We start from the raw sequence: 13,093 nt of genomic DNA, 5'->3' as shown, positions 1-13,093 counted from the left end.
TATTTACACATTTTAACAGGAAACAAACCCACTCTGCCACCTTTCTGGTTGCAGACTGAGAAACAGCCTGTCCAGGTTGAGCATCTTCTGTCAGCCCATTAGAGACAACAAGACAAGGAAAAAGAACAAGTCAATCACGCGCATTTGAAGTAGACTGTCATATTTGTCTGAGCAGGTCAGTCGTCTTTTCACCACCAACATTCAAACCTCACAATCTCATTTAGTTGGAAGTCTGTCAGAAGAATTGACAGTACATTAAATATTCTGTGAGTCGCCCAGGGAGGTAATCAGAGGTAACCAGGCACTGACAGAAAATGTGTGTGTGTGTGTGTGTTTGTGAGAGTCAAACTCAGTCAGCCTGCCCCTCCTTTTCAGTGTGTGTACGTTTGCTTGTGCACTTGTGTGTGTGTGTGTGTGTGTGTGTGCCTGTGTTTACTCATTTAGCACAGACCGGAGGGGATGAGCGGAAACAGATTTGAGCAGACACATAATTACAGGAGGGAGAGAGAAAAGAGAGAGCGAGGGATGATGGTGACCACTGCCACAATGACAGGCTGGTTTGAAGTCCTTAGAAAATAGAAAAGCACTGATCCTTTTTTTTTTTTTTTTATTACCACGTGAAATATCGTAGTTTCAGTGAAAAGGTTTGTTGAGAGACGCAGAAACTAAAGTACACTCCAGGCACCCACCGAGTCTCAAGGCTATTTATATTATTGATTGATTTTTTTTTTTAAAGTGTGAGCTTTATTCATGCTATTTTTATCTATTCAGGCTACATTTCTGATTCTAAATCTGCATTGAACTCATTGTCAGCAGATGGCACACAGCGAGTCATTATGTTGAAGTGATTAACGTTCTCACGCAGTGGGAGGATTTCAGTTTCAACTTTTATGCTCCGCCTTTGTGTTTTATGTTCCTTATATTCCAAAAACATGCTTGTTAGATTAATCGTTGAAACAAAAAAGTTCGTATGCTGGACCTGCGATGGATTGTGCACCTTTCCAGAAAATCTAGTTTAGCCTCAAGTAACACTAATTTAGATGAATCTAGCATAGAAAATGGATACGTGTGTGTGTGTTTTTAATAGAATACTGTTGCTAAGAAGTGGTATGATTTACAATGCGGGTATCAGTGTGCTTTCCAATCACATTATAAGCCGGACAGTTTGTGCCCTCTTGGTTTGTACACAGTGGAGTTCTGTCATGTCGAATTATCTTCAGGATTGAAAGTTATGTCAGAGAAAGACTTAATCCGAACAGGCGCTGCCATTTTCGCCGTATTCATCTAAAACCCGAATCTGCTCTGAGCATCCAGCTGATGTGTTTTAGTAAAACCCCTCAGGTCCCTCGGGATAACCGGCCCTGAATAATCTCTGAAATATAACGTGTAATATCGGGTCTGAGGACGCTGGCAGGGCCGGTGTGTGTGCCGGCGCTCTGCTCCACACTGCAGCACGAAGCCGAGTGTGTAGGAATGTCAAGTGGGTTTGGCCGCAGGCACCGAGCTGGCACGGCGCTCTGAACAGCTTGAACAGAGCCGGGTGGACATACGGTGTCCAAGTCGTGCAGTCACTCTGCTACCTCGTTGGTGTGTGTGTGTGTGTGTGTGTGTGTGTGTGTGTGCGCGGGTGTGTTCTCCTGCAGTTCTCTTGAACATTAATCATGCATAGCGGTGGATGGATTTGAGAAAACATGCATATGCAGGCTCACGTGTTCCTCATCCTAGGTGAACGCACAACGAGAATTCCAGGCCAAAGAACACACCATCATAATAATAACACCACTGTATCATCACACGTGTACAGTCGGGATGAAACAGGCTCACACACAGTGTGCACATATACATAATAACACAAGAAATCCATAGTAAAGACTCAATTTATACAGTTTCCACAAAGTCTTGCTTCAGACGCTCCACAGATTTGACCCATTTAGCTCAGCTGCCAAAAATAACATTTTTCTTGAATATGAAGTTAGAAGGTGATTCTTTCCACATTGCAGACCTCATTTACTATATCCAATCTTCAGCTGCTTGAGGAACATGGCTGTTCATTTTCTATAAGCTGATGGAGCGAATGGAAGAGGTAAATTACTGTCATTTTTTAGTGTTTAATGAATCACTAAAGAAAGCAAAATATTACAGAGAAACCAGGGAAATGTGCTTGGTGTGGGCTTCCACACAAGCTCCAGCATTTAGTGTAACACGAGCCGTGGAGAATATTAGGGAGAGTTATGATTAACATTTGGTGACACGACTATCATAATAAATGTGTTTCGGTTCTCAGACATTGCTGTCGGTTTGACTTAGGACTCAAAACTTCTCAGGTTAAAGGTCAGATATGTATGATTTTTGCTGGAAGCATGAAAAAACATCAGTGTTGCCTAACATCTAATCTGTGAACCTGAACAGCAGCGTTCTGGATAAAATGTCTCATGTATGATCCATCCAGCTCGTCTTCCTCCACATATCCAACATACCACGTTACACCGCAGATTGTTTTTTTCCAAATATAATTATTACAGTCCCCAGGGGTCCGGATAAACATGGAGGGGTTGTGTAATCAATCTCTGTGGTTGTTTTTCCACATGAGGGGGTTGAGTTGTTTTTGTTTGTGCGATTGTCATGCAGCCAATAATGCGTCCATCAGTAAAGTGATACCACAAAGTGTTTATGCGTCCTTGAATTTGGAAGTTTTTCCTTTGCGCTGTGAAGGTGTCTGATGCAGGAATGCAGCTCGGTTCCTTTTCTTATACCTCGATTGTGTTTTGTTTTGTGCTTCACTGGCTTTTTAAACCTTATTTTCATTGGAGATCATGTAGTGATGAAACAAAGAACGGGCAGATTTAGCGATGTTAAACTTTTCTGTTTTTCTATTCACAGTTTACCAAATCTCTGAAGCACTTTGGGGAAGACGAAGGCAGGATGCAGCCCGATGAGTTCTTCGGGATCTTCGACACCTTCCTGCAGTCGTTCAGCGAGGCGCGGCAAGACCTGGAGAACATGCAGCGGCGCAAAGACGAGGAGGAGCGGCGGGCGCGGATGGAGGCGATGGTGAGGCGCGCAGTCGGGCAGCAACCGTGAGAACACGAGGAAGCGGTCCTCTCTCTGTGATAACCCGTTTCCTCTCCCCCTCCCCCTCCCCAGCTGAAGGAGCAGAGGGAGCGGGAACGGCGGGCCAAGAAGAGCGGCGCCTCGGACGAGGTCAGCGGGGAGTTCGACGACCTGGTCTCGGCGCTGCGCTCCGGGGAGGTCTTCGACAAGGACCTCAACAAGTTCAAGCGGGGCCGCAAGCGCTCCGTCAACCAGCTGGTGGAGGGCGGCGGGCGGGAACGGGCCGTCACCAAGGTCAATTACTAAGTCGGGGAGAGAACACAAGGAGGGAAAAAACAGGACGGCGTAAAAACAGACACACCTGAATTCCGCCGCGGCGCGGATCTCTCGGCTAACATCGGAAAGTATGTAAATAATGACTGGACTGGACTCGAAGTGTTGGAGGATGCAGCACTCTCCTCTGAATGGTCTCGTAAAGCTATTTCCAACTCGTTCATTCTGGACTTTGCACAAGGCGAAGGGTGGACGGACGGACGGACGGACCACTGTGACACATTATCCAACGTTAATCGACCACATCCTTCCCAACACTGTGCTCGAGGTTCTCACTGTCCATCACCCCACTGTTCTCCACTCGTGCTCTTTCTCGTTTTCCCCTCGGTGCTCCTCTGTCAGCCCCTCATCGCAGGGGAAAAAAACCCAGGTAATTTGCCATCTGGCTCTTAAATGCGAAGGACGTGGAGATTGCACGGTCACATTGTACATAGACATGAGGCCACGAGATCGGATTGGAGGGATCGTTTGTCAGACTTCAGCAAAAGAACCTCTCCGGTCCAAAAAAAGAAGAGGTTTCCCTGCCTCAGAATGGATGGATGTTGAAGAACTTCATTCACTGCCAAGTCAGTAAATACTAGAATGATTCGTAGCTTTTGAAAGAGCGAGGGTGGATTCACAGCGCGTGGTTTTAGCTTCAGAAGAGGACATTCATCCCGACGGCCTCCTGTTCCCGTCTCACAGCATTCCCGGGGGAAGTAGCACATCCCAACCTGCAGGAAATCACGACTCCTCAGCTTGATCCACCCCGACGATAAAGCGGTGACTGTGCCACATGGGTCGAGCCTCGCCTGCGCTCTGAAGTGGGTTTCAGCATCGTTCTGGCATCAACCAGTGCCAAAGCAAAGAGAAAACACATGTAAATGTATTAATACAAAAGAAAAAAAAACATACTGCAATTAGGCATTGATATATATTTATATTTAGATGCAGACAAGCTAATTGCAAAGATGTAGAGGTTTTTTTATGTTTTGGCATTTTGGGATTTTGTACACGCAATGCATCCTTTGTTGGTGTTGCAAGTTCACGTTGCTGTTGAAGTGAATTTCTATACATTTTGCGCTTTATGTAAAAAAAAAAACAACAAAAAAGATACTTGCTCGCCCTTTTCACACCTGTATGTCTCGTTTGCACTGTAGCTTTTCTAAAAAGAAGAAAAAACAAACACTTAAAAGTCAACAAGCCAACTCCAGAGTCCTCTCTGTTTTCAAAATGACCTTTTTTTAAATAATGAAGAGAAAAAAAGAGAAAACGCCATAAATAAAAGTGAAAGGCACAATCTGCGGTCAGTTTACAATGCCCTCCCTGCTCTCTGCCACTCTATAAGAGCCATATCTGACTCTATCAGCAGCAACTAGTCAGCCATATGATCTGCGAACCATTCCTCGATTACTAACTCGGATTCGGGCTCGTCATGTAGCATAGGTGATATATCACTTGGAAAGCATGGAAAAGGCTGCGATCAGGTTTTGATGGTTTTTTTTAAACGATGCTTAGGAACAAGACTCACTTCATTTTGCAGCTTTTGTCAGGAAACGCCAGAGGCTGTATATGAATGCAGACGACACATCTCTCTTTTCCAATGGAGGCTGCCACAACAACAGCATAATCAAAAGTTATCCCTAAAAGATCATCTTCGAAGACGTTTACATTTTCACATTATTAGGTATACTGACAAACATGGTGATTTTTTTAAATTATAGTGTGAGAAGTTTAACTGTAAAATCATGACATTAAGTTATGCTATATTGCTATATATAATGTAGTAATATTTTCATGTTAATTTGAGATTCCCGGTACAATGTTCAAGACACTGACTCCGATTCACTCTGTTTTAGATTTTGTGGCATCAACATACTTCAGTAACTCCACATTTCTGTATTCGAGTGGAGCTAGAAGACATTGAATCTGAAGTTATGGATTCCCTCTGGCTCACTCAAGTGTGCAGCTGATTGACTGGCCCTGCTTGGCTTTTACCTCAGTCTATCCATTACACACCAGACCTAAACTTCACTAGTGTAAGCGAGGAGTAAACCTGGCAGGTCAAGGCACTGCCGTAGTAGGATTCATAAATGACGCAACCAGGATCAGCACAGTGCCGACCGGTGTGAAGGTGTCACCCATACACTCACAGACTTCACTGGAATAACCATCCACTTCTCAGGAAGCTTGTGATTTATCACTAAACTGCAACCAGCCACCAGAGGGAGCTTCAGATATATTTTTAAATTCAGTCTACATTTCTGTACAGTCTCTGAGAAAAGCCTGTATTTCTCAAAATGTTTCTGAAATTTTCAATGTATTTACATAAGCTGAGTCATTGGCTGCATCATGAATTTGCCAGTACTGTTGTTAAGAGTGAATGTCATCGTTATTCACAACAATAAATGAGCCCACAGAGAATGATCTAATAATGAGAGGAAATCTTTCTAGTGTGGTCAGATCAAGTTGAAATAGAACGTAAACATAGAAATACTGTGGTAAATACTGTACTTCACTCATTTCAGTCATTCCATCCACGTATGTGGGTACTACAGCACAGTGCAGTGTGGGTGTGGTGTGGTGTGTGCAGGATCGTAGCAGGAGGATTGGTCGCTTTCGGGACCGTAATCTCTTGCGTAAGCCCATTCTTTGAGGGTCAAACAAGGGTTTGGTAACAAGATTTACTCAAAAAGCCATTGGTTCTCTCAAATGGAGCTTTTATTTTCCAAGTAATTCCACTCTCCATGGCTCAGTCATTGACTAGCATCAAGTTTCTACTGCAGTTCACCAACTGATGCCACTGTTTGAACTGATGTATAAGCAAGTTGAGTGTTTTTATGTGGAATTAAGACGTTACCAGGCCTCTCTCATGGTGATCGACCATGAGGGGATTCAAACATTATTTAAAAAAAAAAAAAAATCAATGCTGAAATTTCCAATTTTGGCCCTACAATACAAAGGCGATCCCAGTTTGTCCCTCGTTCTGCCAGTTTCTCAGTCCTTAAACATTTGCAAATGTTCACCTTTAAGTGCCTCAGATCCTGCTTCCACACGTGCACCATGCCTGCTGCTGTGCTGCAGTGCATGGAGCTTTCCAAAACCAGAAAAAGGTTCAGGGGTTGCTGTTGAAATGGGCAGTTTTCGTAGACTGATGGCGCCATCTTGTGGCTCCAGAGCGCGTACTGCACTTTGAATCCATTCTAACAACACAACCGGTTCCTCGCCAGGACTCCATCACAGAGATTTGTTCTCCTCTTTCCCCTGCAACTTGAATTTATGATGATGTTTTTACACCTGATGCTGAAAACACACCCTGAAGCAGTGCAGAGAGGATGTTCCCACACTTCATTTGTAAACACAGGAGACAAAATGACACCCGATTGCTTATTCTTAAACCAGCGTCTCATGTATATTCAAGCTACTCTTCTTTCTAACCTCTGCTCAGACTTGAGCAGATCCTTTGTATGGCACTTCTGCAGAGATTCCTAACTGTACGCCTGCATTGTAGTGCGGACGATTTACCGAGAGGGCGGGGAAGAAGCGTTGCGACATTGTCAGTATTAACATGTGTTTGTCTCGTTCCATGTTTGGTTGTGTTATTTTGGCCATTGACTGGCTAATTTTGGAGTGTAAAGGTGGAAATCAGAGGAAAAAAGGACATTAGTAGCTTGTTCAATGCACTTTTTTTTTTTATATATATACGATGGGACATTTCCATTTGCGGCGCCATTTTCGAGGGCTCGGGTCCCTCCAGCAATGACAGGGGTGCAACAAGAGTGTGGTGCTACAAAATATAAATATATAAATATACAGACACACATACACACACAAATATATATATATATATGAATAGATAAATAAAGTGAACATGGTTTGTAAAGAGAGTGGAGGGTAAGTGAGGTTTGGGACTCCGGCTGGGCCGCTGGAAACGCATTAACCGTCAGACTTTTTGAATGGCAGAAGTGGGAATTGAAGAGGTGACACTCCGAGCTGCGTTTAAATGAAAGAAAGGAAGAAAAAAAAAAATCTGGGTTCTTTTTTTTAATTTCATGTCACCACCATGTTTTTGTCGTTTCATGCACTTGGCGTCGACCTGCATGCCAGAACATGGGTGCACACAGTGTGACGTGGTTCTTTCTTTTTTTTTTTTCTTCAACCTCCTTTAACAGAAAATTGCTTGTGGAATGGAACACGTCTGTTGTGCCGCAAATCGTAGCGCCTGAGTAAAGTCGCATCAGAGGTTGTGTAATTGTAAGGACGTCAGTATTACTATGGTTGGAAAAAACAAAAAAAAAAGATAAATATCCTCCACCGAATGATGTACAGTTGAAAAAAAAAAAAAAGCATTTTGTACACCATTCTTGATGTTTGAGACAAAAAAAAGATGAAACCAGTGAGGAATGTTCCATTTTCCTGTAAATTGTACCTCTATTTATTTTGCCTTATTTAGTTTGCTATATTTTGTATGTACACACAGCATTATGACAAAATGTTATATTAAAAATATGAATAATTAAACTGTGGTCCGTGTATGATGGATAGTCCTGAGACTTGTACAAGAATGAGATTTTTTTTTCTTTTCATTTCTATAATTTTATTTTGTTTTGTATTTTTCTTTCTCACCCTGTGTCTTTTGTAGGGTTACAATAAACTTTTGTCCCTTACGGCTGGTTGCTCCCTCTTTTGTTCACTCTCATCAGTCATTCATTCATTCATCTTACTGGATCTGGTCCCAGCTGACGATGGGTGAAAGCCGGTTAGAAAAGATGGCCTCCTGTCAGGTCCAACAGCCAGACCTCCATTCTGTTGCTTCCATGCTGGACAGGTTATAAAAAAACAAAGAGAGAGAAGATAGAATCCATCACATGGTTGCACTGACAAGCAGTTTTTAAATAAGCTCAATGGCAAATTTTTGGACTTTGGGAGAAAATTTTAAAAACCTGAAGCAAACCCACACTTGCACTAGTTAGTAGAACATCGAAACTCCTCAAAAAAGAGACTCCCAAGTCTGGATTTGAGTGTGAGACATTTTCACAGTGGGGAAATGCCGCTAATCACACCAAAATAAAACATTTCTATGAATAGTTTCATTTTGCCCATATACAGACAATATTTATTATCAATAATGAATGAAAGCAGTAAAATTTACATTTCCATAAACTCATGAATACAACAGAGTCTATTCGACTGCTCCTGTCTTACATTAGTCCACAGAGAAAAGACTTGAATAGACTTAACACTATATGTCATTATGCCATATTCAAAGCTCTGACTTCATATTTGGCACATCCCCAGGTCGAAACAAAACAGGGATATCTTAAAACAATGTCTTTCTATGTCCAAGATGCCATTTTTAGAGCAAATACTAGAAGTTTTATTGCTTCTGCCAAGCACATGGTTATTTGACGATGTAGAGAAGCATCTCTACAATTTACATTTCAATTTTAAGAATGTTTTGAGGTCAATGACTTCCACAATAATGAACTAGTAACAACTGATATTATTTTAGTTAATTCCACAGGTCAACTTGTCAGTGATTCTTGCAATAAACGTCAATGCTTGAGCATCATGCCACTCAAAGCCAAATCTGCTCCAGAACTAATTCATGCGTCCACCAAATGAAATATCATGTGGCAGGAGTTCTCCAGAACTAAAACTTTACTTTCCTCCCTCAATGTGTGTGTTATGTTAAATGAGTGATTCAGAAACAAACAGACTGAACATGACAAAAATGTTCGACAAAATTAGATTTAGAATTCCACGATTTGGTATACTCTTTCAAAAAGTAGATGCAACACTCTGCTCACTGAAGTTACAAAGGGTATTTTGTTTTTCTGCTGCAGTCGCCAGTATTTTCACTGAAAACATGTTAAGGTATCTAACACACATCAACTCTGCCGTGCTTTGTCAAGGCAAGTTTGAAATTATTATTTTTCAGATGTTATTTTATTATAATTTCACTGAGCATTAAAGTCATTTAATTTAAAATCAGGACTTCATGTTGTTCCTGAACTGAAATGACCTTGAGACCTCTGATGTCGACTGTAACGTCTGCTTTTCTCACTTAAGCTCATTAGTTTATTTTTCAACACAAAACTATAAAATATCTAAGTCCCACACTGTAATTTCCCTGAGAAATAATTGTTTCTTTCGTGATAGTTTCACATCTTTTTCCTCTTCTTTTAAAACATGACGTGCTTTTGACGTAAAGCGCTGACGTTCGTGCCAAACGTCACAACCCCAACCCGGAAGTGTAGTTTGCATATACACTTTAACGGGTGATATTTTATTCATGGTCTGTGTTTCCTGACATATAACAAACAACACAAGATGCATTCGAGGAAAACTTATAAGCGGTATCTTTTGACGCGACGTTTTTATCTCTACATCATCGCCTCGCTTTCAGGCGCTTCCCGCAGAGAACTACAATACCCAGAATGCCTTGCTCGCACGGTGGGGCTTCTTGAAGAGGTCAAAACCAAAACACAACCGGTGAGTGGAAGACAAGACAGCTGAGGTGTGTGCGCCGGTGCAGAGCCTGGTAAGGATACCGGCGCTTTAAACTTCTCTTCTGAACTTTCTTGTTGTGTGTGTGAATTTCGACGCGTGTCTTCCTGTTAAAACACGCGGGTTACAAAAGGCTGCCGGCCATTGCGTAACACAGGTACATGTGGTGTTCAGGTCAGAGACGTCTCACATTCTAACTTAGTGTCCTCCTCTACAAATCAGATTTAATGTGAGACAGCCTGACCCCAAACGTGCTTCAAACACCGACCGCCGTTCCCCTTCCCCGCTCCTTGGTTATGAAAGCCTGTTTCTGGAGCCTTGTGAATCTGTTGCTCTCTGCAATGCAGTGCACTTATTGAAAGGAATCATCTTCTCAGCCAATCAGAACCAAGTATTTTAGCTCGTTCAAATAGTGCGGGTTTCAATCTCAGCATTAAAGTAAGGATGAGTCAAATACATTTTAAATGGAGGGTCATATTTGGACTGAGTGCTTCCTGACCTACACGTGTGTAGTGTTTATAATGACTGAATGGAGACAGAGAAAACGGCCAGTCATCAACAGATCATTGGATGAAGAAGCTTTGATGATGCCAGAAATGAAAACAGAGTAGCCTGACTTTTATACCTGAAGTTTATTTGAATAGTTCCTTGTTGCTTCTTCAAAACTAGAGCTTGAAACAAACGTCCAGGCTTGATCACCCAGTATCTGGCCAATTTGATGAGGGTGTCTAGTATTGAAAGGCTGAAAAACCCTGATTGAAAGGTAAACTACTGATGATGTGTCCCAGGATTTATATCCATAACTGAGACAAAGCTCCCATGCCACTCTCAATATCAAGGCAAACCTTGTGTGAATATACCATATGATATTTGTGAATATTGGCACAAAGAAGAGTTTTCCATCAACGTCCCATGTTTATTGATTCTTTGTTCTGACCAATTCATACAGTAGATCATCTGTAAATGTAGAACAAGGTGGACTAGATGGAAAACCTTGTGTTTCTCTCCTGAAAACAAGGAACAGTATGCTGAGGCTACAATTCACATGGACAACAGAAGGTTGGAAATAAAACATCACCCGAGTGAAATCTTGGGTTCTACAGCCACATTCAGATTGTCAGGTTTGAGTTATATTCAAAGAACATGATTACATGGATCCATACCTTCCTTGTGTTGATAGTGTTGCATAATTTATGGAGTGTGCGGGCGATCTTTATGGAATACTTTTTGCTCCTTAGTGCCAATTGTGTCTCCTATCTCTTTATGGATACAGTCTACCGTCCTCTGATGACTACTTCCAGTAGGATTAGCCAATATGAAACTGCCTTCTTCATCAAACCGGACTCAAAGTATAAGCACTTTGCGTTGCATCATGTGTGAATAGTGCAATAAACTGTACATTCATGTTCTGAATGTCGTCATATTTGGCGAGTGAGATCATGTTGGCAAAGGATGACGCTTGAACAGCTGCTCTGTTTCTGAATCGCAGATGTGCAGGTGATCCAAAAAATATAAGCAAATCCTGTTGTATGTTCAAGGAAAGAAACAACACTGCTCGAAAATACAAATCGCGCCACACTGAAACATCAACATCTTATTTTAAGTGTTCTTAAGTCATCCTGTGATCACAGTACTTGACAACATTACTGCATTATTACCTGAGGTCTGACCTAGTTTTGACAAATTGTAACTAATGTCCTACCTGCAGTGAGCATGTCATTTAACTACATTCAAGGAAAAGTCAAATTTACAAGTAACACTGAGGAGGTTAAGGTCATTCTAATGGCAGTTACTTGGATATCTGTGCTTGTACTTGTGATTTATTAAGTACACAATTTTTAAAGACTGGCATCTAACATAAGGTATTTGGAGGAGATAAGAGTCATCTGCAGGAAAAGAAGCTGCTAATTGTTTGAATGTGAATTCAGCATTTTTAAGGTCAGTGTCCTCCAGTCCACATCCAGGGCATACACTTGCCTTCATGTCTTCAAATGTCTCGTCTAATTCAAACGAATGAATTGTTTCTGCAGAGCTCGCGCTTTCCTCGGCTCTGATGTCTGCTTATCACAGTGCTATTCAGCAAGCAATGCCCTTTTGGAAACCTCGGGTCTGAAAGAGTGACGTGAGGTCGAGGAGTCTTCTGGGCTAACTTTTATCGAGTTTCAAAAAGTCTACTGAATCAAATTCTTTTAGTTTGATTAAAACATCATGACATGAGTGGAAAAAAAGCTGTGTCACTGTACAGGGGTAATGATGGGCAATTCTGATGTTTTCTCCAGCAATCTAAAGACATGCATGTTCGGTTTTTAGTGTGTCTCATTGATGGACTGGTGACCTGTGCTGGGTGTCACCTCCACCTTGTCTTCTTCCAGCAGTGCCCTCATGGCTGGTCGGCTCCTTAAAGTCTCCACGGTGGCCACAGCGGTGTTCGCCTCCTCTGGGTTCTACCTCCACAACCGACAGCTGGACATCAATGACCTGAGCGTCATTCGCTTCGGCCGAGCCGCCGCCACAGTGAGTTTAAACTTTTTCGATATTGAAGTGTGAGGTAACAGTTGTTTGAAACTATCTTGGATGACACAGTTCTGAAGGAATAAGAGGAAAACTGTGTCAAGTCATTACAATGTGCAACTAAAGACCATGAGACATTTTGAATCACGTTGAACGATGTAGAAAAGGAAAATTTAAAGAGCACCAAAGCACCTTCAGGCAGACTCATCAAGTCATTAGTGCCTCATTTTATTTACTCGACAGTGTTTTCAAGTGAAAACAGTAAACTTTGGTTGTATTTAGCTGCGTTAACTACCACATTGCATCCTGTCATCAGTGCATGTGGTTACATTCCTAAAATATAACACCAACTATTGGCTTGACAAGCTCACTAGTTATCAGTAGATCTCAAAATGCTGCCGTTTGCCTGTATTTCTGATCGGGTTTTCAACACGTCGTTTAACCAGGACCTGATTTGCTGAAACACATTTTAAGCTGTTCATTTTATATAGAAAAGAAATCTTTTTTTTTTTTATAAATATTAATGACTTCTCTTTTACCTGCATTATCTGCATTTCAGATAATTTTTCCTCTTGCACCATTCAAATAATTCCATTCTTAAACTGTACTGACTCAATTCCCATGTTTCGACATAAAAAACATGAGTTAAATGAAAGCGTTGAGGGAAAGCTCTGTCAGCAGATCAAATCATATATTGACGCCAAGCGTG

General features: G+C 41.7%; 2 protein-coding genes across 8 annotated transcripts in view; both read left to right on the top strand.

Moving 5' to 3' along the window:
* Positions 1 to 7,740, top strand: part of daam2 (dishevelled associated activator of morphogenesis 2) — a 99,750-nt gene extending 92,010 nt beyond the window's left edge. For all 7 annotated transcript variants that reach the window (XM_030117732.1, XM_030117738.1, XM_030117735.1 and 4 more), the window contains 2 exons: positions 2,881 to 3,051; positions 3,145 to 7,740. In XM_030117732.1, the coding sequence (XP_029973592.1) occupies positions 2,881 to 3,051; positions 3,145 to 3,357 (384 nt within the window). In that variant the 3' untranslated portion in view covers positions 3,358 to 7,740. The remainder of the gene's footprint in view (positions 1 to 2,880; positions 3,052 to 3,144) is intronic.
* Positions 7,741 to 9,869: 2,129 nt separating this feature from the next.
* The window catches only part of adck1 (aarF domain containing kinase 1), a 68,588-nt gene continuing 65,364 nt past the window's right edge, over positions 9,870 to 13,093 (top strand). Inside the window, exons 1-2 of the mRNA XM_030117739.1 lie at positions 9,870 to 9,907; positions 12,246 to 12,387. Coding sequence (XP_029973599.1) covers positions 12,256 to 12,387 — 132 coding nt within the window. The 5' untranslated portion in view covers positions 9,870 to 9,907; positions 12,246 to 12,255. The remainder of the gene's footprint in view (positions 9,908 to 12,245; positions 12,388 to 13,093) is intronic.

Source organism: Salarias fasciatus, chromosome 19, assembly GCF_902148845.1.
Source record: "Salarias fasciatus chromosome 19, fSalaFa1.1, whole genome shotgun sequence".
Taxonomy (NCBI): Eukaryota; Metazoa; Chordata; class Actinopteri; order Blenniiformes; family Blenniidae; genus Salarias; species Salarias fasciatus.
Note: the sequence above shows the minus strand (reverse complement) of the source record. Positions and strands in the feature narration are given on the sequence as shown.